At 43.6% G+C, this 27,363-nt stretch overlaps 1 protein-coding gene and 1 pseudogene across 1 annotated transcript; both read left to right on the top strand.

Moving 5' to 3' along the window:
- The first annotated feature begins 1,380 nt into the window (after positions 1 to 1,380).
- Positions 1,381 to 2,366, top strand: LOC143441097 (glyceraldehyde-3-phosphate dehydrogenase pseudogene; annotated as a pseudogene).
- A 4,103-nt stretch (positions 2,367 to 6,469) lies between these two features.
- On the top strand, positions 6,470 to 8,690 carry LOC117701883 (secretoglobin family 2B member 2-like). Its single transcript, XM_034493288.2, has 3 exons — positions 6,470 to 6,530; positions 7,214 to 7,395; positions 8,381 to 8,690. Exons 1-3 carry the CDS (start codon positions 6,470 to 6,472, stop codon positions 8,474 to 8,476), a joined length of 339 nt encoding a protein of 112 aa, XP_034349179.2. The 3' UTR covers positions 8,477 to 8,690.
- The last annotated feature ends 18,673 nt before the right edge of the window (positions 8,691 to 27,363 follow it).

Raw genomic sequence — 27,363 nt, 5'->3', positions numbered from 1 at the left:
CCAAATGTTGCTTTGTAAATTCTGCTTATCTTATTCTCTGACTGGCAAAAAAAAACAAAAAAAAAAAAAAAAAAAAAACAAAAACAAAAAAACAAAAAAAAACTGGCTCCCAGCAAATACTGGAGAGAAGAGGTATTCTGGGCTATTGTTTACTGGGCTGGGGGTCACAGGGATTAGAGTGCAAGAGGAGAGAGGAGGAGAAAAAGATGGAGAGAGGGGAAAGATACCATGAGGTCTGATGCCTCAAGAGCACATGAACAGAAGTGGACATGAGGATAGACTGATGGGAGACACTTAAACAGCAGTAACATGGGGCCTATGGAACTGATGTAATTAAAATACTACAGAACCTGCCCAATCCAGGATTACAATTTCACATAATATACCAAGTCTGTGTGTTTTATAGAGGCTAGTTAAAGCATATATTTTGTAGAGTGAAAAATTATAAAGGCCATTTTATGAAATATGTGTAGATTTCTTTGCCCTTAGACCTGGCAGAAAAATGCAGGTCCCAGAACGTGGAACTGAAAATAAGATTTCAGGACCCCCAGGACACTTGCTGGATAAATTACATTCCTCAAGCCTCAGGCAGTAGGCCCACCTATGGGTGGGAGAGGCCCAAGGCAGGAAGACACATTCTTGACCACAGATAAAGATGCTGCCACCTAGGTGGGGCAATAGCCGGAAGAAGTGACGATAGTTAATCTGAAATAGTTGGTAAATGACAGGGTGGGACACCATGACATGGTAAACCATTCAGGTGGTTTTCTCTGGAATGTTTCACTATTCTTATGTATCCTTGGCAACCCCTCACCCCCTCTCCACTCCCCTGGTTTGTGGTTTTGCTCTTTAAAAGACCCCTTAACCCATCACTGTAGGCCAAACCTTGCTCTCGAGAGAGAGCTTGTGGTTTGACCGCCAGCCAACTTCCCTAATAAAGCCTCTGCTGATTGTATCCAGGTATGGTTTCTTGTGATCTTTGGGTGGTCATGATTTCCTGAGACTTGAGGAAGGGTCTCCCGAGTGTGGGGGTCTTCAATTTCATTTACAACCAGCTTGTGCTCATATTTGCCAAACATGGAGGGCAAAGAGGAGGCTGAAGCCAGCTCCAGATAGCAGCCCCCTACCCAAGCACAATTTCTGTCTTTGTGATGAAGCGGATCCCAGACAGGTGACTGGGGCACACCAGCTTCAGCTTCTCACAAGTGGGGATCATGGGTGAGAAGCAACATGTTTCACCTCATTTCTTTGGACTTTGCCAGTCACTGGACCACTCTGTGTGCATGTACCTTAACATGGAATTTACTGGCTGTCTGCTCCTCTCTTTTCCAGAGACAGTTGCATCTTCTTGTACAGTGCAAGCCTCACCCCATAGACAAAATGGTGAATGTTGGTGTGAATGGATTTGGCCATATTGGGCGTCTGGTTACCAGGGCTGCCTTCAGCTTTGCACTTGGCAAAGTGGAGATTGTTGCCAGCAACGACCCCTTCATTGACCTCAATTACATGGTCTACATGATTCTGTATGGCTCCACCCATGGCAAATACAATGGCCCAGTCAAGGTTGAGAATGGGAAGCTTCTCATCAATCACCATCTTCCAGGAGCCAGGTCATGCTAACATCAAATAGGGTGATGCTGGTGCTGAGTATATTGTGGAGTCTACTGGCTTCTTCACCAACATGGAGAAGGCCAGGGACCACTAGATGGGTGGAGCCAAAAGGGTCATCATCTCCACCCCTTCTACAGATGCCCCATGTTTGTGATGCATGTGACCCATGAGAAATATGACAAGATTGTCAGCAATGCATCCTGTACCACCAACTGCTTACCCACCTTGACAAGGTCATCCATGACAACTTTGGCATTGAGGAAGTGCTCATGACCACAGTCCATGCCATCAGTGCCACTCAGAAGACTGTGGATGGCCCCTCTGGAAAGCTGTGGAGTGATGGCCGTGGGGCTGCCCAGAACATCTTCCCTGCATTCACTGGTGCTGCCAAGGCTGTGGGCAAGGTCATCCCAGAGCTGAAAGGGAAGCTCACTGGTGTGGCCTTCCATGTTCCTACACCCAATGTATCGGTTGTGGATCTGACTTGCAGCCTGTAGAAACCTGCCAAGTATAATGACATCAAAAATCTGGTGAAGCAGGCATCTGAGGGCCCACTGAAGGGCATCCTGGGCTACACTGAGTACCAGGTTGTCTCCTGCAACTTCAACAGCAACTCTCACATTTTAACCTTTGATGCTGGGGCTGGCATTGCTCTCAATGACAACTTTGTAAAGCTCATTTCATGGTATAACAATGAATACGGCTACAACAACAGGGTCGTGGACCTCATGACCTACATGGCCTCCAAGGAGTAAGAAACCCTGGACCACCTGTATGGGCAAGGACACTGAGAGCAAGAGAGAGGCCCTCGGTTGCTGAGGAGTCCCTGTCCCCAACACTGAGCATCTCCCCACAATTTCCTTCCCAGACCCCCATAACAACAGGAGGGGCCTAGGGAGCCCTTTGTACTCTCTTAAATACCATCAATAAACATTCGCTGCATCCCAAAGAAACCTGGAATTTACCATTTACCTGGCATGTTTGTCATTTGCAGTGTCTCTGGATGAAGTAGGACACCATTTCTCTATGAGGAAGCTCCAGGTGAGAACCAGGGCCTTCATATGCTCTGCTCTCACTGCCTGAAATGCTTTTCCTTCACCTGGGAGACTTGTCACCTAAATCCCCAGACTGCATCAAAAACCAACATATCAGAGGGAGAGCCTGCTGTGGTTTCAACATGTCTAGGACACCCACCTAACACCCACGTTGAGCCCTGGTTCCCCATGAAGCAGGCCTGAGCAGTGTATGGTGGCTGCTTGAGAAGCAGGGTGGAGCCTCTGCTCTGTGTCTTCCACAATCCCCTGCTGCCCTTCTGCTGTGCACCCTGTGTTCAGTCAGCACAAGGCCGTGGCTACCTGAGGTTGCTCTATCTTGGACTTTCAAGATTCCAGACCATGAAGCAAATTAACTTCTTTCCATATGTGTTACCTAGTCTTGGGTCTTTTGTCATAGCAACACAACACAGATTACACCCCTGCAGTGCACATGGCTCCCTTGTGTATAAGAACACACCTGACCTCCACCACAGGGAAGACTCTAAACCCTGCTTCCTCTTCCCTAGCTCCTCTTGCATTGGCTGCCTTTTGGTGTCCTTTAGATGTCTGAAGGCTCAGGAGAGCAGGGCCTTTCTCTCTCCCAGGGTCAACACACATAGGAGGTCTTCACAAATGCTGGTTAGACTGGACAAAGGGCTATCTCACTTCTCTCAAGTCTATAAACAAGACCCTTTTTAAATCGTTCAACACCGTCTTCCCACATAACTCAGGCTTGGCCTAATACCTCCCCACCCCCATGCCTATGTTATATAAGTCTATGTGTTTGTGTAATTTGGCTGGTAGTTAATTTTAAAAGTAAAGATTGAAAGTGTTTTGATAAGTCAGAATAAAGAAGTTTGTTGTAAAGCACACTTGACTACCACTTACCATACATCAGGTGGTGACACAGTGAAGTTTGCTGAAGACTTAGAGAGGCTTAAGCCTTTGACTTACTGGCTAGCTGAGCCAAACAGGATGTACATCCAGTAACTGTATAAGCAATTAGGGCCAAGTTCTGGAATCTAATTGTGAGCTCTCTTCTGAGCCCACTGGTCTCTGTTTGTCTAGGGCTGTGAAGGCCTGTAGAATGTGACCACTGGGGACTTCTCTATTCTCTAGAGGATTGGGAATAGAGAAAAGGGCATAGTGTGGCTAAGCAAGTGTCTACTGCTGCACACTACTCTGGTGTCTTATCACAGCAACAGTAATGTTAACTAAGACACATGGCAAACATATGTGTATGTACAAGGTGGCCAGTGAAACTCAGTCAGGTGCCTTCAGTTGTACTCTTCCATATACATATGTGTGTATAAACATTATATGTGTTTGTGAGTGTGTGCATGTGTGTACATGCATATGTACATGCTTCTTTGACATTTATTTAATTTAATTTTATGTGTATGTGGATTGTACTGCATGAGTGTCTTATGCAGTCATGTTTGCTTTCCCTGCGGAGGTCACAGAAGAGCACTAGATCTTCTGGAACTGGAGTTCAGATGGTTGTTAGCTCTTCTGTGTTTGCTGGAAAAGAATCTGTGTCCTCTTTACAGCTGAGACCACTTTATATATTTTTAAATAGGGCCTCTCTTCAACCATGGAGCTTGCTAATTTGGCTAGATGGGCTGGCCAGTGAATGCAGGAGTGGACTCTCTGGTGCTAGAGTTACCAGGGGGCACTTTGTACATGAATGTCCTCACAGGTTCTGAGGGCTGAAACTCATAGACTCAAGTGAGCACACTCAGCAAGTGCTTCACTGACTGGCCTGTTCCCCAACCCCACCATGCTTCTTTCTTGAGAACATGTAGCTCACACTGAAGGACTGAAGGGAAGGAAAGTCAACTCCCAGGAGGAACATATACTGATTTTCAGGAATTTTTCTGTGAGATGTAAGACCATTGACTTTCATCTATATTCATTTATCTACCATGCAACCATTCATGACAGCATGAGTTTATAGGTGATTTCACAATTATAGTACATTCAAATATTATGTTATTTAGTTTGTGTTAAAATTGTTTGATATTTGTCCATTGGGAGCTTTTTCAAGCTTCCTCATGGCAGTTTCCACAGACATTTGTATGTGTGTGTTCCTATGTTCATGTGCTTGTGTGTGTGTGCCTGTTTGGGATCAGAGGTGCCAAGATATCTCTCTCTCTCTCTCTCTCTCTCTCTCTCTCTCTCTCTCTCTCTGTGTGTGTGTGTGTGTGTGTGTGTGTGTGTGTGTGTGTGTGGTGTGTGTGTGCAGATGACAATTTTGAAGAGTCAGCTCTCTTCTACCTGGTGGGTTCAGGATTTGAACTCAGGTCTTCAGCTTCAATCACTGAAACTTTAATCACTGAGGTGTCTCCACAGCCATCCTCATTTTTTGAGACAAGGTCTCTTATTTAACCTGGATCTCACATGGGATTAGATGTGCATGCCACAACTCTCAGGGTTCCTGGGGATCTGAACCCACTCCTTTATGCTTGCATAACAAGCACGTTGCACACTTATCCATCTCTTTGGCTGCCCCTGTTTATGTGTGTGGTGCTGTGGATTAACCCCAGGGCTTGGCACATGCTAAAAACAATACTCTACCAGTATTGTAAGGAACTAATTACAAAATGCCAGGTGACAGGCACAGTTTTTGCTCACAGTCTGAAGAGACACAGTCCATCACAGTGAGCTAGGCACAGTGCAGACACTGGAGGTGGTTGGTCACAGCTACAAACAGGAAGCAGAGAGACATGAATGGTTGTGCTCAGCTTGTTGTCCCCTTTCCACCCCAGCTATGACCATAGTCCACGTTGCCATATGAAAGTCTGTCTACACACATCAATTGACCAAGCCTAAAAACCCCCACTCAGAGCTTGGTTTCCATGGCAAACTCAACCAAGTCAAAATGATCATCAAGATTAACCATCACACACTGCAATCAGGGTGAGCTTGCATTTAAGAGCTTCCTGTCTGTAGAAATGGGGAGTACAACACCCAGCTGACAATCTCATTTGTGCTGAAAATGTCTTCCTTAGGGTAAGTAGGTTGACCTGAAGTTGAGACTGTCTATACACAGCACTGCCTGTGGCCTGTAGAGCAGTGTAGTTTACAGCCAGGCAGTCTACAGTAGCCTGTGGGGTTGTGGACAACCGAGAGTCCATGTCCAGGGGTGCATCCCTCACTCTACTGTTCACTGCTATCACTACATGGACTCTGCTCTTCAAACCTCTTTGAGACATGGTTACTGACAGGGCTGAGAGGGGACAAGGTGAGCAGGACAACAGGAATGAACTACTGTGGAGTGAAGCAGAATTTGTGGTACAAAACCATTACAATAGCCCCCCCCGAGGTTACCCACATGGCCAAACAGACAGGGACTACCCTGGCTGAGAGTCAATTGGGAGGTGGTGCCTCTATGTCCTCAGCCTTCCAATCCAAAGGCCTCAGCAGATTGTATGGTTGTATCAAAGAGAGGTGAGGAGTGTGACCAGGAAGCAGAGGTGACAAGAGAGACAGGACCACAGGCATTTGGCTCAGAACTTGGGCTGCTTACAAAAGGCAGCTCTAAGCCCTTTTGGCTAAGATACAAACAGAAACAGAACAGTTTCTTCTCTCTAAAAACTGATGACATCAGGCTGTCTCAAGCTGTTTGTTCTTCAGATTGGGAGGTGCTTCCATATTCACACCTCTATGCAAGTTGGAAGGGGATCCACAGATGCTAGTTTCTTGCCCAAAGGTATTTGGAGCTTCTGGGAGGCAGGGTTGGGGGTGGGGTTGGCTGGGTTCATGACTACAATGGTTTATAAGGAAGAGGATCTACTCTGAGAAGAGCATTTACACTCTCCACCATGAAGGGGACACTTCTTCTGCTGGCCTTGCTGGTGATTGGAGAGCTGGGCTTACAGCCAAGTGAGAGCGGGACCCTTGCTCACCCCATCTCAGTCCCATATAGATCTCTAAGTGGGGCACTGAGATAGATCTAGGGGTCGTCGGGAGGCCACTGGCAAGGATCTGCAGAAAATGTTGATGCTTTCTGCTCTGGGTTACAACAGTTAGGTGGATAGGACAGGGAGACAGAGGTGAGCTGGTAATGATACTCATGATGAAGGGCCCATAGATACACAGTTGAAGCTGAGGCGAGCGGTGTGGTTTTCATGAAAGTCAGATATGAAGGCCTGTCCACTCCTGTATCTTTTTCTGCTAGAATTGTGTGTATTGTGGAATCCATGTTGTATCTGGGACACTGCAGCCTTTGGGATGGTGGGACTGTGGGCAAGGTCAGTTAAGACATTTATAGATGAGGCAAGGTAACATGAGCCTCTGAGTCTGTCAGCCTAAGCTCCTCTCTCTCCTCTCACTCTATCTCTCTCTCTCTTTCCCAGTGATGTAACCATTCATTTTTACATATATGACTACATTGTGGTTCTCTTAAGACATATCAGAAGAAGGGACCAGATCCCCTTACAGATGGTCTGAGGCACAATGAGGTTGTTGGGAATTGAAGTCAGAACCTATGGATCTTAAGCACTGAGCCATCTCTCCATTTCACAGCCTGTGGTCTTTTAAGGATGTTTTTCTGTCTATGTTTGCAGCGGAAGCATGCATTCCTTTCTTCGGTATCTATTCCAGTATTGTCTCTGGAAGCAGTTTGTGGTTGGAGACGGAACTTTTCTTTTTTAAACCTACTGAAAATGAAACGGTGGCCTTTCAAAAAATCCAGGACTGCTACCAGGAGGCAGGATTAAAAGCTAAAATTGAAGATGTGAAATTTATGGTAATGTCCTTGCTACCTCCTCTCACCCATACAGCAAATGGTGGAAGGCTGTGTACAAATGATCAATACAACCATTAATATGTGTAGGTGACCAACAACCAAAAACTCAAATCCTTGCCCACCATAGCACATGTCAAAGCAGCATGCCAGGTACACATCCAGCCTGGTCCATGCAGCTTCCTGGAATTAATTCCCACATGCTGGGTAAACCTTAGGTTCTCACCCATAGTAGGAAGAGGAGACTTCTTGGTTTGACCTCTGCACATGTATGGTACCCCCAGCTATACTCTAAGATGCATAAAACTTTCGGTATACTGCCCAGTGTCTTCTTTGGAACCTCCCTTCACTCTATTCCCCTGCTTCAGATGATTCCCCTTCTGCTGGCATCTTCTGAGCTACAGCCAGACCCTTCCTCCATGTCTTAAATGCCACCCCACACCAAGAGAGTGTCTGTGGCTGCTTGCCACAGCTGTCTCCTGATGTCTCTTGTTTCAATCTTATCTGGATTGCAGAGATGAATATTTTGAACAGTGCTGCTCTGTCCTGTCCACAAAGTACTTTTAATTTGAGTATCAGGTCCTAACCAAAAAGGAATTTCTTCTGACACATCAACATGGGGAATGCATTTTTAACATGACCATTCAGCCAATTTGCCTGGAGAGATGCCCTTGGGTATGGGAGACATCACCAAATCTCATACTCAGCTACCATCTTCTCTCTCTCTAGACCAAGCCCCCATCATGCCTTCCAGAACCTTCTCCCATTCTCCCCTACCTGGCTATGACAGCTTTCAGGCTTCCTCCTGAAGGCTGTGGGTGGGCTTCAGTTCCCTTGGGCAGAATCTGTTGCTGCATACTGACTCACTGAAGGAGATTTTCTTTTCTGTGGATGAGGAATGGTCTCATCCTGGGTGCCTGGGAAGCCATACTGAGGTTTTATACCTTTCCTATTGCCACCTCACTCCCTGTCTGTTTTTGTTTTTCAGACATCATTGGTTCTCAGCCCAGAATGCAAGACATACTATGGCGACCAAATTGTAACGAAAATTAAGAATGTGTTGTCCAAGATTTTTCCATTTTAGGCAACTTATCTTTGCAACTTGTCTAATCCAAGCGCTATCTTGCTGACCTAAATGCCACCCCACCCTCTTTCTTTTCTAAAGTTGGATTCCTGACACCTGTGCCCTCTTCCTTCAGTCTAATAAATGCTTGCATCTCTGTTCTGTGCCCCATCTCTTTGCTAAATGGGAATCTTGTGAGGTCTTCAGAGGATGCAAGAAACAGTGAGAGAAATGACTTGTGTGGTCACTCAGACCTAAATGACTGCCACTGACTAGCCAGGTGATGATGGGAGAGCCACTGCACCCTTCATTTTTGTTGCTCTGTAGACCAGGCTGGCCTGGAACTCACAGAGTTCCATGTGTCTCTTCCTCCCAACTGCTAGGATTATAGGTGTGAGCCCCCATGCTCAGTTTACCACAGTTCTATGAGACTGTTGAGACTGGGGTTGTCTGAGGGCAAGTAGCATGTAAGCAGCCACAAGCTTCACCAGGCTGGCAGGACAAGGGAAGTGCACAGACATTGACATCATGTGTTGACACTGGGCTTTATCACAAGACTGTGGGTTCCTTATGTCCAGTTATAACAGTGGAGTAACTCAGGGATCACATGGGTGCTTCTCAGATTCTCTTGGTTTGCTAGTGAGAGTCACCCCACAGTCTAGTTGACTTAGTAGGTTCCAAGTAGGCCAGGTTTACATAGATACATCCTGTGTCAAAAACAAAACCAAGGGGCTGGAGAGATAGCTTAGCAGTTAAGAAATGGCTGCTGTTCCAGCAGATTTGAGTACAATTCCCAGCAACCACATGGTGTCTCACAACTATCTGTAATATGTAGCAGGATATTTACTCTGCTACATTGTATTCACAGTGAAGCTTGGTGATTAGGCAGTAACAAAGAAGTGGGTCTGGGAGAGAAAGAGAAGAAGGGGAGAGAAGAAAAATGGAAGGCAATGGAAAAATAGAGGAAGGGGAGGAGAAGAAATCTATCCTCCATGGAGAAACACCAATGGGTTGAAAGCTGTCCTAGGTAGCAACTTCTATTGAAAGGTTAGATATTGGGTAACAACTCTAATTGTGTGGACATCCTGTTGATTGAGCATTTCTAAATATATAAATTGTTTAGATAATCATTAAGCTTTAAGAGTCTCATTTCTACCGGGTACTATGAGGATAGCAGATATTGTCTGGGGTTCAGCTGAGCTTTGTGGATGCAGTGTGCTGGATTGGGAGAGTCATCTCCCACACTGCCATCTCATGGGTGACAGGGCCTGTGCATCCAGCTAACCAAAGCCCCGGTCAAAGCCAAGAAGTAGCAGGAACATGCTGGCTACCCAGGAACAAGCTGGACCAGGTGCTGGTTTGTAAATATCACCCCAACAAGTAGTGCACCAGCTTGGGTAAAAACATTCACTAGAAATTTAAGACTTTTCACTTGAGAGTTAAAGTTGTATTTTTTTTTTTTTTTTAAAAGTGAGTGAGTGAGTGGTGCTAATATGAGTCACAAGACTCCATCGTGAAAACTTTGGACAAGGAAACTGCTTGAAGGCAGGTCCCCTGCAGAGAGAAACTGTAGGCTGCTCTGAGAAGAGAGCCAAATGAATAAGCCTTTGTTTTAGAGCAGTTACTGATTTAACTGTGAATTTACAATATAGGAATTATTTGCTTTTAGGAAAGAATTTATAAGCAGATTTGTGAAAATCATGTGGGGAATCTATACTGGGATTTGGAACTGAGATAGGGAAAATTTTCTCTGACTCAGGTTCATAGTACAGTGGCAATCACTGCCTGCATGTTCATGTAATAAAATTTGTCTATGGCTCCTATTGAGAGGCCTACATATAAATAAATAACTAGAAGGCCACTCCAGACAGAGAACCAAACAGATAGGTGGTATAAATAAAAGAGAGCCAAACAGAAAGATAGTGTAAATTAGGTGTGTTAAGATGGCACCAGATCAATAGTAAAATGTATCTCATGGATTTTCATTGGTAGGTAGCAAGGTTAACTTAGAGGATTAGAATGGATCAATGGCTACTCACTTATTGAGCCACAAAGCTTGATTAAATAAATACAACAGTCTCTGTCTCATTTCTTTGGAAGCTAACCACAATAAATAAGAAACAGCTACTTTTAAAATTGCATTAACAAAAGCCCAGCTTCCTTGTTCCCACAGTCTTCAGTAATTCTCTTATGTACCCATCTGCTTATCTACCAGCCCAAGTACCTCCATGTCTCACCCCGGGTCACCACAACAGTCCAGGGAATGCTCACAGGTATAGGGCCATGGCTGACTGCAACATGCCTCACAGTTAGTTACATGCATCACATTACCCATGTCACAGTTAGTCACCTGCATCAGCATCATCTGTGTCACAGTCACCTGCATCACAGTCACCTGCCTTGCTGTCACCTTAACCTGCCTCACAGTCACCTGAATCACTGACACTTCACCCACTGTCAACGACCTTTTCCATTGTTCTGATCTATCCCAACCCATGACCAGTGTCTCTTGGCAACCTTGGCCCCTTGTGAAACACAGTTCTAACCCATAAACATGACTTAACCTCATCTGTCTTTGTGACAGCCATCTTAGCCAGAGAGATGAATCCAGTGTGCCTAAGTGGCCATTCCCTTCCTTGCTCTTAGCACCACTGCCACCATACTCTGAATGCTTCCTTTCCTAAGAGTAACTAACTTCTACTTCTATCCACATACACATCACCAAATCCCCAGTTGGTCTTCAATTCGAACCTTGGTTCTGAACTTCTCCAGACATGTGTGCAGACATAAATCAAGGCCTTCACACAGACTTCTCTAGAACAACTCAGATTCAACATGTCCTCATACCTACTCTTTAACATTCCTTCTAAAAAGTTATCCATCTGACCTTTCCACATCAGCAAACAGCATTTTCTTCTTTCCAGCTACAGAGATCAAAAGACTCAGGTGGCCTTGTGTCCTTTCTCTGTCTCTACACCTATTGGATTCTTTGACCAGACCAACAGAAGACATTTCTTCTTCATATACCTGAAATCACAGTGATGATTCAGTCAGAGTCCTGGACTGCTCTTCACTGGCAGTGTCCCAGAAGCTCCTGTCTCTAGCCAGTCATCTGCTCTTCGCTCCTGAGCCAGAGAATATGTGCTGTTCCCACACTGCTTCTCCCCAACCTGTAATAGTGTGAATGGCTGATTGCATGCATCTGTGTGTGTGTGACATGAAGAGAGAGAGAGAGAGAGAAAGACAGAGAGAGAGAGAGAGAGAGAGAGAGAGAGAGAGAGAGAGAGAGAGAGAATGGGGAGGGATAGGTGGGGTGAGATGGGGGAGGAGAGAAAGGAGAGACCTCAAGCTGCAGCATTGGATGCTTTGAGAACACTACTGGGAAACAGGCTTCAATGAGACAGCTCATTTAGTTGGGGGGAAACAAAGGCTATTTAAACCTTTGTGGGTGAGTAGGGGCTTTCATGGTGAGTGTGCATCAATGAATGGAGCTTCACAGTTCCCACTGGAAGTTGTTGACCATTGGCTCTGTTGATTCGGGAGTCTGGAGCCCAGACCAGGGCTTGTGTGGATTCACCCCATTGATAAAATGTCATATAGGAGGTGTTAAAAACACTGGGAATACACAAGAGCTTGGAGGCAGACTGCGTCATCTCTTAAATTTTATGGGACTAGAGAGCCAGAATACAAGATTTAGGCCCAAACGTAAGATGAGGATCTGAACCTTTATTATGAAGAAATTGAAAGCCATGCTGCCTGTAACCCTACCTATTTTGCCCACCAAATCCCTTATTTGGAAATTTCCATAAACTATGTAGGTCTTGTCTTTTTCATGTCCTATGCTGACATATGAACCCCATCTTAGGGAGAGGCTGGTTGTATACACAAATAAAGAGCTTGGTTTAGTTAATTGCTTTCTTTAATCAATTCGGCTATGATGGTTTGGTTGGGTATTTTTCTCACCCCAGCTTTTGGATTAACAATGCCAACAATATTAGAAAGATCATAAAGATACACCTTAAAAACGTATGTCACTCTGTATTGGAAAAATCTAAAAAAAAAAAAGAAAAAATGGATTTTGTTGATACAAACTACCAAGGTTAAAACAAGAAAAGATATGTTACTTTGGGCCTGGATCTCTCTACTGGGGTTGGAAGGAATGGGGACTATAGTTACCTGATAGGCACCTGGTACTCAGGAACAGGCAAAACCCCTACCATCCCTTCAGGAACTCTAAGGTTTCCAGCCTTAGCTAAACCAGGAAATAGGCTATATTTCTTTTCTGTTTTTGTTAATGTGAAAATCTTTATTGGATATTTTATTTACGTTTCAGATGCCATCCCATTTCCCCATTTCCCCTTCCTAGAAAACCCCTATCCCATCCACACTTTTGCTTTTATACTATTTTTTTAATATTAATCAAAGGCTTTATAAGTTTGCTAATGCTCAATATCAATCAGAAGTGTAACCCAATACCCAATCTAGATATATCAACTATCTTTGACTGGCGGGGACATGCAAACATCCACCTCCATGCCCCACCTCTTGTCACCTAGCTCCTCCTCTCATACTCCTCCCACCTTAGCTCCTCCTACATATCACCCTTCCTGTTAAAATAAAACTTTTCTCTTAGAATACAATTAGAGCATAACTATACCAATTTGTGTCAGTAAGATACAAGATAGACCTAATACCTAGTCCATCATTTGGTTGACTAAACAGAACCTCTGTCATCTCTCCTAACTAAAAGACTTTAGGTCTGAACCTGGCTTTTTTCTTGGCTTTAGAACGAATGTCAGCTGAAAAACATCCTCTCAAACCTTTTCTCTCAAATTAAATGGCTGGGATTGGCTAGGAGACTATAAGTCTTCAACCTGTCAGAAATCCAGAATGACTGAGTTAACTGAAATTATGGGAAGCACAAAGCATAGCTTCTAAAACTTAGCCAAATTATAGAGACTGCTGAACACCTGGACAGTCCCTATACTACAAAACGTTGAAGCATTTGATCTTTAGCCTTCTGGCCCAGGATCACCTGACAGACCTAGTGATGCAGAATTATTAAGGGCTGATTACGCTGTCTTGGCAGATATAATCAGTCAACTATTCCTCAAGTGTGTCCTTTTCTGGACAGTAATTTGTTTGTAGATGAAAAGAGGCAATTCTTGCCTAGTGGCTGTCTCACTACAACTGGAATAACTCCAAAGATGCTCAATATCTTCTTAGAATCCAATACAGGAAGCTTTCAGGAGCAGACATGTCTCTAGTCAAAATGGACATTAATATAGAAATGTTTGTAATGTAAATTCTGTGGACTTCTGACGTTTTGAAAACCAACTATCCATGTAAGACAATCTGGACTGTTGTCTGTTAGCGCCTCTCAGCTATTTCTAAATAAAATACAGAAAACACCCTAACAATAAACTCAGAGCCATGCATTTGCTATAGGCCCTTAAAACCCAGGCTAACCATCTCAAATCAGTTAAAAAAGTTAAAGAAGGACTGGGTCTAAGCCTTGTATTCCTAAATGTGTTATATAGGCACAATGCCTATGAGAGTAACAATATTAATCTCACTTTTATATCAATAAGAAGCTGATACCAATGAAAACCTTAAATTTGAAATCAAAGTAAATTTTGTACCATTTAAGAAATTATAACTTCATCTTAATAACAATTATACATATTTCTACCAATAAGTTATGGCTATGCAATAACTCCTAGCTAATCTTCCCTGTTCCAACAAAACCACTACTTTCCCCTAGAAAGACAGCCCAATATTAACCACCTCAGTCCCCAAGCCCAGGGAATAGGGAAGCTGACTCTTCATTAACTTCTTCAAGCTGATTATGGGCATTGAGATATTAGAAGAGGAGCAGGGAGAAGAGTAAATTGATAAGCCTCTGATGTCTGTGTCCTCACTGCATCCAGCTGCAATTCCAGGACATCAGAGGTTTGAGCAGGTCTGCTCAGCTCACTTGATGAGAAGATACACCAAGGCTGTGTATTTTGCAATATACAATTCTCAAAACAAATTTTAGTATCAAGATAATTTTTTGTTTGAATTCTGGAATCTAGTCCTCTGGCAGCCTGCCTCCATCATGTCTAATCCATATAATTCTGGGAGTTTCTATGAGGGTGTACTACCACCATCCTCCCATTTTTACCTTCCTGCTCTTAAATTCCCCAACACTAGGGAATCCAAACTTTCAGGCACCAAGACCCTCTACTTCCACTGATGCCTAACCCCTTAACCTATTCCCTCTCTTCCAATTACTATGAGGGTGTGCACCCACCATCCTCTCATTCCTACCTGCCTTCTCTTGAAATTCCCCAACACCAGGGAATCCAAACTTTCAGGTACCCAGGCTGTCCACTTCCACTGATGCCTGGCAAGGCCACCCTCAATTACCTATACAGGTAGGTATACCTTTTTGTTCTTGGGCTGGAGATTTTAGAATGGCTACTCCAGCTTGTTTCTTAGGGCAATTGCATGAAAAATTGTTTTCCAGCCTTTTACTCTAAGGTAGAGTCTGTCTTTTCACTGAGGCAAGTTTCCTGTATGCAGCAAAATTCTGGGTTCTGTTTATGTATCCAGTCCATTAGCCTATGTCTTTTAATTGGGGGATTGAGTCCATTGATGTTAACAGATGTTAAGGAACAGTGATTGTTGCTTCTTGTTATTTTTGTTATTAGAGGTGAAATTATCTTTGTGTGGCTATCTTCTTTTGGATTTGTTGGAAGAGGATTACTTTCTTGCTCTTTCTAGGGTATAATTTTCCCCCTTGTATTGAAGCTTTCCTGCTATTATCCTTTGTAATTCTGGGTTTGTGGGAAGATATTGTGTAAATTTGGTTTTGTCGTGGAATATCTTGGTTTCCCCATCTATGATAATTGAGAGTTTTTCTGGGTATAGAAGCCTGGGCTGGTATTTGTGTTCTCTTATGATCTATATGACATCTGTCCAGCATCTTCTAGCTCTTATAGTATCTGGTGAGAAGTCTGGTGTAATTCTGATAGGTCTGCCTTTAGATGTTACTTGGCCTTTTCCCTTACTGCATTTAATATTCTTTCTTTGTTTTGTGCACTTGGTGTTTTGATTATTATGTGACGGGAGATATTTCTTTTCTGGTCGAGTATATTTGGCGTTCTATAGGCTTCTTTTATGTTTATGGGCATCTCGTTCTTTATGTGAGGGAAGTTTTCTTGTATAATTTTGTTGAAGATATTTATTGGCCCTTTAAGTTTGGAATCTTCACTCTCATCTATACCTATTATCCTTAGGTTTGGTCTTCTCATTGTGTCCTGGATTTCCTGGATGTTTTGTGTTAAGAACTTTTTGCATTTTGCATTTTCTTGACAGTTGTGTCAATATTTTCTATGGTATCTTCTGCACCTGAGATTCTCTCTTCTATCTCTTGTATTCTGTTGGTGATGCTTGTGTTTGTGACTCCTGATTTCTTTCCTGGGTTTTCTATCTCCAGGGTAGTCTCCCTTTGTGATTTTTTTATTGTTTCTACTTCCATCTTTATGTCCTGGATGGTTTTGTTCAATTCCTTCACCTGTTTGGTTGTGTTCTCTTGTAATTCTTTAAGAGATTTTGTGTTTCCTCTTTAAGGCCTTCTACCTGTCTACCTGTGTTCTTCTCAAATTCTTTGAGAGTGTTATTTATGTTTTTCTTAAAGTCCTCTATCATCATCATTAGAAGTGATTTTAAATCTAAATCTTGCTTTCCTAGTACTATGGGGAATTCAGGACTTTCTTGTGTGGGAGAAATAGGTTCTTCTGATGCCAAGTACTCTGGGTTGCTGATGCTTATGTTCTTGCACTTGCCTTTTGCCATCTTGATCTCCTTAGTGCTACTTGCCCTGTCTCTGACTGGAGCCTGTCTTTCCTATTATCTTGGTTTTATCAAAACTGTGTGGGGTGGGTGTTACTACTGGGGTAAGAGCTGGGGCACAAAATCTGCTCTCTGCTCCAGGCCAGGAGTGACTTCCTGGGTCCTAGTGGGTTCCAGTTACTCCCTGTTTGGAGCAGGCATTGCTGTCTGCTTACTTAAGATAATGTCAGGATTAGAGCACCTGGGAGCCCTGCTTCCTCTGGGTTCTCAGAGATTAGGGGCAGAGCTGCTGCCCGGGATCTGCTCAGTGCTTAGGCCCAGACTGGAAGGAACTAGTGTCTGGGCTAGGAGTGACTTCCTGGGTCCTTGTGGGTCCCAGTTACTCCCGGTTTGGGGTGAGCATTGCTGTCTGCTTACCTAAGATAATGCCAGGGTTAGAGCACCTGGGAGCCCTGCTTTTTCTGGGTTCTGTGAGATTGGGGCCAGAGCTGCCACCCAGGATCTGCTCAGTGCTCAGGCCCTAGGCTATTTTCACAGCCCACAACTCCCCCTTTTCTTTTTATAAAAGAGAGGTGTTATCAGAATAAGTGTTTCCTATGTTGGCAAGAGTTCGTTAAGGACCAAGACCTGATTGGTAGTGATTCTTTTCAATGCTACTCAGCTTCTGCTTTAGAAACTGAATGAGACACGGCCCAAAGAGAAGCAAAGCTCTAATGGCTAGTATGGGGCCATGGAGGGGAAGAATACAGGCTACCAAGAGGTTAGAGTACCAAGGGAAAGGGGTGTTTGGAGTATAGCATACCCAGTGGTTCCCTGTAGCTCTTTGGACATTTATATATCTTGTTCTACTAGTTCAGATTCATTGACACTCCTCTCCCAGCAAAATGCAAGTTCTTCCCTATTAAGCAGTCAGTAAATCCAGGACTCACCAGTTTTTGAGAACAACTCCTGCTAGGTAGGGTATCTGGCATTAAAAAGACTAAAGGCTGTCTTTTCTGGAAGACATTGCCTGATCAAGCTTATAGAATTGTGGAATATAGGTGACTTCAATTTGCCAGAAGACATTAGATTTGAGGCCTTGTAGATTGGTGCCCATCATTTGTAAAGCTGGGTTGGTAATGAGGGATGCACAAGAGGATCATGGTTTTATTATCCTTTGGAACTGAAAAAGAAAAATGAGGGGATACAGGCATGAAGCCACTTTATATTTGTGTGTGTGTGTTTGTCTGTGTGTGTGTGTGTGTGTGTGTGTGTGTGTGTGTGTGAATGAAATTGATCTGATTGCCACTAATGTCCCTGTTAATGTGCTATGGTCAGTAAGTCCATTTCCCTCAGATATAGGACCTGACAGGGGATTGTGAGATTGGACATGTTGAATGTAGATTAGGGAGGCTCTTTCCTGTTGGAAGGTGGAAACCTGTATAAGTAGAGGGGAAAGTGAGTTGGCGTCCAGTTTGACAAAGGATCTTGACAACCAGGGGAGAAAACTGACAGCATTTACACTGTCCTAAAAGAGGTTAAGGGGGCCCTTGACTTCTTTTAGAGCTAGATAGAAGAGATATAATTCTTTATGTTGGGGGGGAGTGATGGGGCAGCTCTTTGAATCAGAGGATGGGGGTTCATCCTCAGGAACTTCTTCAGCTCCCTTCTTTCTGCCATCAGTAAATATTGACGGGGCTCCCACTATGAGCCCATTTTTAGAATAGTTTGGGGGTAGCCATCACAACAGAGGGAGGGCAGAAGTCCATTTTGTCAAGATAATGGTTGTCATAATTGTTGTCAATTTGTCCTGAGAATCCAATTATAAGCTTATAGCAAAGTGGGATTGATTTTTGATTAGCCTCTGAATGTCAGAGGGAGAAAAAGGTGACAAAAATGTCAGGTACTTTTCCTAGGGTTTGCAGGGCTCTATCCCTGACATTTTAAATCATGCTAGCAAGTACATCCACCTCATTTAAAATTCAGGGTGTATCACCCATCTGGGTGTGGAGCCATTCCAGAACCCCCTGAGGTTGTTAAAGGGCTCCCATAAGTGTAAGGGATGAGTTAACAGTAAAAAACTGTATGGCTATTATTGGGTCATATCAAGCAAGAGCCATACCTTTTAGGGCTGCATTGACAAAAATTGGAGCTTGGACTACTCTGGGTACAGTGTTCTTGAGGAGAAAAAACTTTTCAATCCTTTCAGAAGGTTGAAGAGGAGATGAAGGTTGCTTGTGGGAAGGGGAACAAGGGTCAAAGAGGGCCAAAAAGCTCCAGAGGAAGGTGAGACTTAATTTTTGAAGGAAGGAAAGGGTAAGTTTGAGGAGGTGTATTGAGGTAAGGATGATCTCTGTTCCTAAAAATGCAAGGGGCAAAAGAAGTTGAACTTTTGAGGTGCTATTTTGAATCTTAAGGCAGATAGGGAAGGTATTGGATGATCCTTAACTTGGGAGAGGGAGGTAGAAGAGTCTCTTCATAATAATAAATCATCCATATAGTGGTATATGTTGAGTCCTTTGTCTAAATAGAGTTTTAACACACTGGTTACAGCCTCCTGATAAGTAGTTGGAATGTTAGTCATTGCCTGTGGGAGGACAGTCGATTGATATCGTGAGGCTTGGCCAGAGTTGTTAATGGGGGGGGGGGGCAGGGGGGACTGAGAATGCAAAGCATTTCCAGTCTCATGGATAGAGAGGGATGGAAAAAAGTTGTCTTTTAGGTCTATTGCTAATAGAAGAACATTGGGAGGGATGGGTGAGATACAAGGTAGCTCTCTTGGTGGGCAGCCCCAGACTCTCATGGGTTTTTTTAAAGTGCCCTAAATCTTGTAATAATCGTGATTCTCCTGATCTATTTTTTATAGCAAACACAGGAGTTTTCCATGGACTGCAGAAGGGACGGATGTTTTATAGCAACAGCTTTTCTTCTACCATCTGAGTGATGACTCTAAGTTTCTTCCTTGATAGAGGCTACAGTGGAACCCAGACACCTTCATTGGAGAGCCAATCAAGGCAGGGAGTATTAAATCTAACAGTGGCTCCTAGAATCAGGGGTGATTTGGAGGAGGGTTTTTAGGGTCTCCTTTCTTTATAGGTAATGTCCTCTGTCTTGATGTTGTCTCTTACTGGTTGGGTGGTAGGAATTACCTCTAAGGCTTGTAAGATATCTCTCCCTAGAAGATACATGAGCTACCAGGTGAAGTATGAGGCTGGTAACTCCATCTGTATGCATGTTTGATGATGAATGTGTGAGAGGTACCCTCTATACCTAGGAGCAGGGGCCCAGGTATCAGTTGCCAGTCATATAGGATCTCTTGCTGTCTTAAAATTGTCTTGTCTGCTCCAGTATTGTAAGACTTTGCCAAGCCTTAGCTTACTGGGAACCTCCTGAGTGAACCACACAGAGCTGAGAATCAATGCAAAAAGCCATAGGAATTTACTGTTCCAATGCTCTGGGCTCATCCTGAACACAAAGGAGAGGTAGTGACCCCAAATACTCTTTCTTAGGAGGATTAGGATCTGTTTTGATGAAAAGTTTTGTGGGCATTCATTCCTCCAATGTTTTGCCTCTCCACATTTGAAGCAGATTCCTTCTGTTCTTACTGCTGCTACAAATGCCTGAGCTATGGATTTAATATGGTGTGATGTTCTTCCTATATCTTGGGTTGCCACAATCCACCTATCCTGATGCTCCTCCCAGAGACTCTGACAAGCTAGTCTGGATTCAGAAGTCATGCCTTTCCATACAATGCTTTTAAGGAGGTCTCTGGCTATAGGGTTGGGAATTTTTCTTTCTAGGTTCATTCTAGTTATGAGAATAAAATTAGATAGGGGTTCTCCAGGGTTTTAATGGAGAGAGAGCAGGGAGGAGGCAGGGTCTTATGACCCTGAGGCTAGTTTGAGCCTGTCCCAATCTTGTGTTGCACAGAGGAAACCTGTTCATAATATCCTGCTGGCTGAGTTCCCTACTATTCTCCAGCAGAAAAATCTTAGAGTCCAAAGAATTTATTAAAACCCTGTGGTGTGTCTCCTTGGTCCAATTTTGCCTGACTTGTTGAAGGAATTCTTCTGGAAATAAGACCTCTCACTCCAGGAAATGGATAACTAAGGGCAAATATCTCTCCAATCTTGAGGGGTGTTTAGGTTGGCAATATGACTCTGTCAAAGAGATTTTGTCCAGGGTGTGTAGATGTCATTTTTCTTAATTGCTTGCTTGAGTTCTTTTAAGTCTGAGGCTTAGAATGGGTACCAGTTGAGGGGTTTAGTTTGCTGGGGTTGATATTAATGGGGAATGCTCAAGCATTTGGGGGTTTTAGTTCCAAATCAGACTCCTGAGTAGCATGGGAAGCAGGTTTTGTTTTTCCAAGGGAGTCCTGAAAATTGCAAAGTTGTTAGGTGGTATACAATTGGGGGTAAGGGACTATGGAGTTTGGTGGGGTTTTGTCTAAGCATTTTGGAAATCTTGCTTTTGTGGCTCAGAAAAGAGGAGAGATACCTCTCTCTGGTTGGGCAGGGAGATGTGGAGTAAGGGGAGAGGCAGGCGGAAGCTTCTTTGTTTTTCTAACAGGGCTCTGCCCTTGGGTGAAAGAGTGAGGGGCAGGAGGATTAGAATGTTTATTTAGTGTTTCCTTTGAGGCATAAGGAGGCAAGTGTGGGTAGCAGGATTTTATTCCCCTTATTAGTTGGGTAAGGGCTGTGAGATCTGAAATAGGGTGGTTTTTACAACTTCTATCTTTGGCCTCATCTGACTGAGGGGCTCAGGAGCTGTGTTGCTATCAGCCTGTCCTATTTAGATGCCCTGATGCATTGGCGAATTGTGGCTAAGATCAGCAAAAAAATCAGAGGAGAGTGTCTTTCCTTCTTGGTTATTTCTCCTTTTGATGAGAGAAGCTACTCATATCCATAAGTTTGGACTATAAATATTGTGATTGGCTATGCATGGCGCTATCTTGAAGGACTCCCTCCAAAAACAAGGGGGGGTGGTTTTGACTATTTTTATTCCCTGGTATTTTAGGAGGGCACATATCTCTCTGGCCTGAGGGGATTTCTTGTGTGTTGATGTGTTTCCCATGACAGAAAAGAGGAGAAATGAATTGTCCAGTGGCGGCATTCCCTTGACCCATTGGCTTTGGGGGATTCCACAGAAGTGCTAAGCCTTCTGACAGTTTGAAGAACTGTCATCAGCCCTATGGCTATTAAGTAGCTGCTGCTTTACCAGATTTTCTTTTTGTTTTAAAGAAATGTTAGATATAGAGTCTCTGCCAAAGCCCATTGCAGGCTGTCTGGATTTAGACAGGGGCCAGAGGGACCTTCAGCCAATACCAGAGAGAAGCTCTGGCAAGGAGGCTTCAGTTACCCTTTAGCTTGTCCAAATCTACTTGATGATACTGACTGTAATCACAACAGGAAGGTACAGTTTGCTTGTCTCCAGATTTGGGGAAAACGAGAGGTACGGGAAGAGGGGTAGCTAGTGGAGGGTCTCACCTTTCTGCAGTATCTACTCCTGCAGTTGTGTCCCTGTTTAAGCTCCATGTGGTTGCAAGATGTGAGCCTGTGTACTGCAGGCTGTCTATGGAGATTTCTGGCCAAGCCAGGTGTGAGAGTTCAGGTGAAGGGAAGAGAAAGCAAGCAGGGAGGGAGAATTGTCTCTGCTGTCTGCAGCTGCAGCTGCCTCCACCACCATCTCTGCCACTGCAACTTTAGTAGCTCCAACGTGCTGCACCAGTCACCTTGCACTGAGTCAGGCTGGGCAGAGCTGGCAGGAGTCTGACTAGTCAGCAAGGGGTGCCAGGAAGCTTCTGGTGTCATTTTCAGGAGAGCAGATCTCTTACCTATGTGGAAATGTTGTTACAGATCTTATGACAGAAGCTCTCAGATAATGGAGTAATTCTTACATGCCTTTATTACTTCTGGATAGGATTCTTATATACAGTGTTGGATTGGGTCAAGGTCTAACAGTAGGTGGTTCCTATTGGCTTAGTCTGTGAGCTTGTAGATAACTTATCTACATGTGGGAGGGCTTGGAGTGCTGCTTCTTTGTGACTGATATCCACACACCTCTCTACAGGTGCCTCCAGTGGTTGTAACTATGTGAGAGGGGACTGGTGCCCAGGAACAGGTGAAACTCCAGGTTTCCAGGAACAAGTGAAATTCCTTTAGGGACTCTGGGGTTTCCAGCCTTAGCTCAACCAGGAACTAGGCAACCTTTCACAGCCCACTACCCCACAGTAACTTATAACTAAAATGTAACATATATTACAATGTAACTTTAAACTACAATGAAACTTAAAACAATAATATAACTTATAACTACAATATAAGTTACAACAGAAAACAGATTGAAGTAGTAGTGAAAAGTTTCAAGCTCAAATTGTCTGGGTCAGCTGGGTTCACTGGTAAATTCTACCAAGCCTTTGAAGAACTAAGATTAATGAGTCTCAAGTTATTCCATAAAGTAGATAAGGAGAACTCAATTAGTGAAGCCAATATTACCCTGACATCAAAGTCAGACAAAGATACAGCATGAAAAAAAAATTATAGGCTACTCTCTGTGATGAAAGTAAACACAATATTCTTGGTAAAGTCATGTTGGACCCAATTAAAGGACATATTATTCCAGAGATGGTTCAATATATGAATATCCCCATGGGTCATCACAAACTCAAAGGCAGAAATGAAAAGAACATTTAAAGATGTGCAGAAGGAGGTGTTTGTTAAAATCCCAGATTTTTCCATTGGATAAAGTCCAGTGGACTCCATGAAAAAATTCAGTTATTAATGATAGAAACTGACTAGGAATACATAAAATATATATAACAATATATACATGTACATAATCATGTGTGTGTGAATGTACATGTATATAAATATATCCCTATGCTTATTTTATTGTGTGTGTGTATATAGATAGATAGATATAGATATATATGATATATATGATAATCATACAGATCAGTCCTTTAGCTTTGTACAAGAGCCACCACAGACTAAAAACACTTGAAAAAGAGGCACGTCCCTTCTTCCAAACCGTTTATCCAGCCACCTCAGGAAAATATCTTACAGGAGATGTCTCAGATGGCATCTCCTGTTAAAATGGAGCCACCATCCCATCTCCTCACCTTGCAGCCTTCATAGGAGCAGCAGGAGCTGTCCGCAAACAAGTGGCATACTGGCTTTCCCAGGTCAGCCAGAGCAGCCATGCAGGAGCTGTCCATGGTGGTGACAACTTCTTACAGGGCTCAGCCCGCTGCTTTCTTAAAACACCCCTACAGGAGCTGTCCCTCAGGAATATCCCACAGGAGCTGTCCCTCAGGAGCTGTCCCTCAGGAGCTGTCCTACAGGAGCTGTCCACAGGAGCTGTCCACAGGAGCTGTCCTACAGGAGCTGAGCACAGTGGCAGACCTTCCTCTCCACCCTCTCCATTACCCCAAAAGCCACGAAATGATGGCACATCAGACAAAGTAGCCTGCAGCCAGGAAGAACTTTCCACACTAACCCATTGGCTTGCTCAAATTTCTTTCTTATACACCCAGGACCACATGGATAATTAGCAATGCCCACAGTGGGCTGGGCCTTCTCACAACAATTGTCAATTAAGAAAAAATTCCCCACACAACTGCCCCAGTACCAAGGGGCATTAAACTGGTATCAGAAGACCTGTAAGAGAGAACTGGAAGACAGGAGGCACAAAGAAAGAGTGGCTTGTCTATAGACTGATTAAATCACCATTTTTACTTTTTCACACAGGGGTTATAAACAAATAAAGGCAGGATGTGGGGAAGAGGATGATGCAGGAGTGTAGGTGTTCTCTGGGGGAGTACAGATATCTTCCAGAACAGGTCACTATGATTCTGTCTATGATTCACTTGTTCCTTATCTAAGCTGGTACTTTCCACCAATGTTACCTATCCACAAGGTCTATGACCACTAGTTCTTATCCAGGCTGGTAAACTTCCACCAAGGCTGCCTGTTTACAAGATCTTATAGCTATCTGTTTTAGGGTCAGTGTTTTTCCACAGAGACCAAGACTTTGTGTTAGCAGGCATGTATGGCTGACTCAGGCCTACAGCTGATTTTAGGCCTTCACTGTATAAGTAAGGCTGCTTTGACACAGAAAAATGATGGAGATGATTCCTTGGCTGATGTCCATTCTCCTTAGTTCATTCAGGGATGTGTCCAATTGACAGCTGAAGCTGACTACAACACCATCAGCTACTGCAACATCACCAGACACAAAGTCACAAACCTCTAACACATATTAGGGGCTGATTTCTTAGGTTAGGCCACCTTGCTCTTCTTTTAACACCAAGTCGGGTGGAATGAGGCTTGTGGCCTCATGTTATCCTGGTGAGCGAAGTATCCTAGAAAGTCCTTTTCCAGAAGGAATGAATTTCTCATTCACAGGGCTCCTACCTTTCATGGCACAGTCATACAGGACCTACACTGGCATTCAGCCAAAGTTAGCTGTAAGCCAAATCACTTCCTCTTCAAATTCATTGTGACAGCGGAAGTGTTCCCTTGAATGTTGACTTGGAAAAGAGACCTGATGTCAGATCAGAGCCCCTCAGGACAGTTGACTGCCAGCAGTGCTAATGCCTGCTGATTGCTTGTAGCCCCTGTTTTCAGCCTCTTCTTGATTCCCTAGTGGATAAAGATGACTTCCTGAGAACAAGAAACCTTTATCTCTCTTTCACTTAGGAATTATTTCTATGCTATTTAGGAAGGGTAGTTGTTGGCAGACATCTTAGATTTTGGTGGCTTTCTTTTAGAATTTCTCATTTTTCCCCCTATCCAGTGCAAAGGGGTGGGTGTCACACAGAAGTAGCCTTTGGTTTTCTTCTGCACATGAAAAATGACTTAATTATTGGTGCTTTCTCATTTAAGGCTCCAAATTTACCATTTGTGATGATGATGATGATGATGATGATGATGATGATGATGATGTGAGACAGGGTGTCACTTCATAACCCTGGCTGGCCTGAAAATCCCTCTGGAGACCAGGCTGGCCTCAAACTCAGAGAGATCCTACTGCAGTATCCTGAGTGCTGTGGTAAGACCATGTTCCACCATGCCTAGACTTGTAAATTATTTACTTCTCTAGAGGCAGTTGGACCTGGGAGAATGAAGCCAATAAATCAGATGGATCAAAGTCTCATGCAATAGCCAATTTTATTCATAGCATCAGATAATTTACTAGAGTTAAGAAGAATCGTGAGCATTGTGCACAAGTACAGGGGTGAAGTGTATGATGGTAAAACATAGTTTTCTATAGAGGCATATAAATAAATAACAATAACCAGTTGTAATGAACAATCTGAAATAAACTCACTCCTATCTGTTACACCTGGGAGCAGCAGGAAAGTACAATCCAAGAACAATTCAATTCTGTGATTGTGAAGAAACTAATGTAATAAAATTCTTATTTTTTCTTAGGGGTTTTCTCTTACCTACTCAGAATTCACCTCAAAGGACTCCATTCTTCTACTGTGTTCTGAAAGTAATGCTTATATATTCTCATGTCAATACTAAGAAGCTATTTTTACAAAAGAACACTTTTGCAAAATTATTTTCAAACACCAACCACCGTGTGTGTGTGTGTGTGTGTGTGTGTGTGTGTGTGTGTGTGCTCATGTGCATGAACTTGACACAGGGTTTCTCTTTGTATCCCTTGCTATTCTGAAACTTGCTCTGTAGACCAGGCTAGCGTTGAAATTACAGAGATCCACCTGCCTCTGCTTCCCAAGTACTGGGAACAACAAAATACATTATCACCACTTGGCTTCTTTCCTTTATAGAAAGTGGAAATATAGTCTTACTATTCACAGTGGTCCAGCGGCCAGTCACAGCAGCAGAGTGGGTCCTGAGGCCTGGATCATCCCCTCTCGATCCCTCATTGGAGTCATAGCTATGACTTCAGGACCATCATAGAGACAGCTTCTCTGATTTTGCCTTCTTCTATCTCAGCAAAAAACATCCCAATGCCTACAATTGAGCTCTACGAGGACCATGTGTAGTTTCTGTCATTTCTAGGTTCTCATGTTGCATTACACATGGTGCTGCACTTCGTAGCAATCCTGTAAACCATGTTCGTCTCCAAATCATGATCTTTATTTGCTGCTGGAGAATGCAACTCCTAAATTCATTCAGCATGTGGGAGCCCTGGGTTCAGTTTCCAGTGCCACAAACAGAAAAGTCTCTTGCTTAAAAAATATCTAATCCTGTACTGGTGTGACTTCTTTCTCTCATGGTTCTCATGGGATGTTTTAATTTGGAAGCATGTGTGTCTAATGTTCTGAATATCATTGCGTATTGCGTCAAAGTTGTGTTAAAATCTTAGGGACGCCAGGTAGTGGTGGTGCACGCCTTTAATCCCAGCACTTGGGAGGCAGAGACAGGCAGATTTCTGAGTTCAAGGCCAGCCTGGTCTACAGAGTGAGTTCCAGGACAGTCAGGGCTACATAGAGAAACCCTGTCTCGAAAAACCAAAAGAAAAAAATCTTAGGGACAAGAAAAAGCAGTTGAGGCAAGAACCTATGGCTACCCTTCTGAGAGGATTGAGAAGCACATCTGGAAGCCCAGCACCTTCAGTGAGGGCCCCCAATACCTCATTCCCTTTTTGTCACTTTGTTAAAAGACCTGGAAAACCCAACTTGGCTCACAGTCTTCTGAATTTTATCTCATCATTACTTGGCCTCATTGCTTCACGTCTATGGATCATGGCAGATGAGAGCCACTTAGATGCTGGCCACAAAAAAATCAAAGACCAAGAAAGAAGAGACAAGGCTATGTAGAAAATATTATCATTCACAGGAACCCAATGGCCTCCTTCCTTCAACTAGACACTGCATACTAAAGTATATACCACATTCTAATGACCCACCCCATGGTGAACTTATCACTATAATCATCTGTCAAGGCCCTCAGCATTCAGTCATTTCCCCATAGCCCCACCTCTGATCTGCAGTCTTGGAGTCCAAGCCTGAAGCACACAGGCATTGTAGGGATGGGGTAAGGTGGAGTGAGGTGAGGTATTTCATATCTGATGCTAATGTTCATCTTGCTGTCTTCCAGGGCACACCCACCATCTGG

This window comes from Arvicanthis niloticus, unplaced genomic scaffold (assembly GCF_011762505.2).
Source record: "Arvicanthis niloticus isolate mArvNil1 unplaced genomic scaffold, mArvNil1.pat.X pat_scaffold_297_arrow_ctg1, whole genome shotgun sequence".
In the NCBI taxonomy this organism is placed as follows: domain Eukaryota; kingdom Metazoa; phylum Chordata; class Mammalia; order Rodentia; family Muridae; genus Arvicanthis; species Arvicanthis niloticus.
Note: the sequence above shows the minus strand (reverse complement) of the source record. Positions and strands in the feature narration are given on the sequence as shown.

Coding starts and splice junctions, on each gene's coding strand:
- LOC117701883 (XM_034493288.2), top strand. CDS start 6,470: ATGAAGGGGACACTTCTTCTGCTGGCCTTGCTGGTGATTGGAGAGCTG. Junction 6,531..7,213: donor AGAGCTGGGCTTACAGCCAA/GTGAGAGCGGGA, acceptor CTATGTTTGCAG/CGGAAGCATGCATTCCTTTC. Junction 7,396..8,380: donor TTGAAGATGTGAAATTTATG/GTAATGTCCTTG, acceptor TTTGTTTTTCAG/ACATCATTGGTTCTCAGCCC.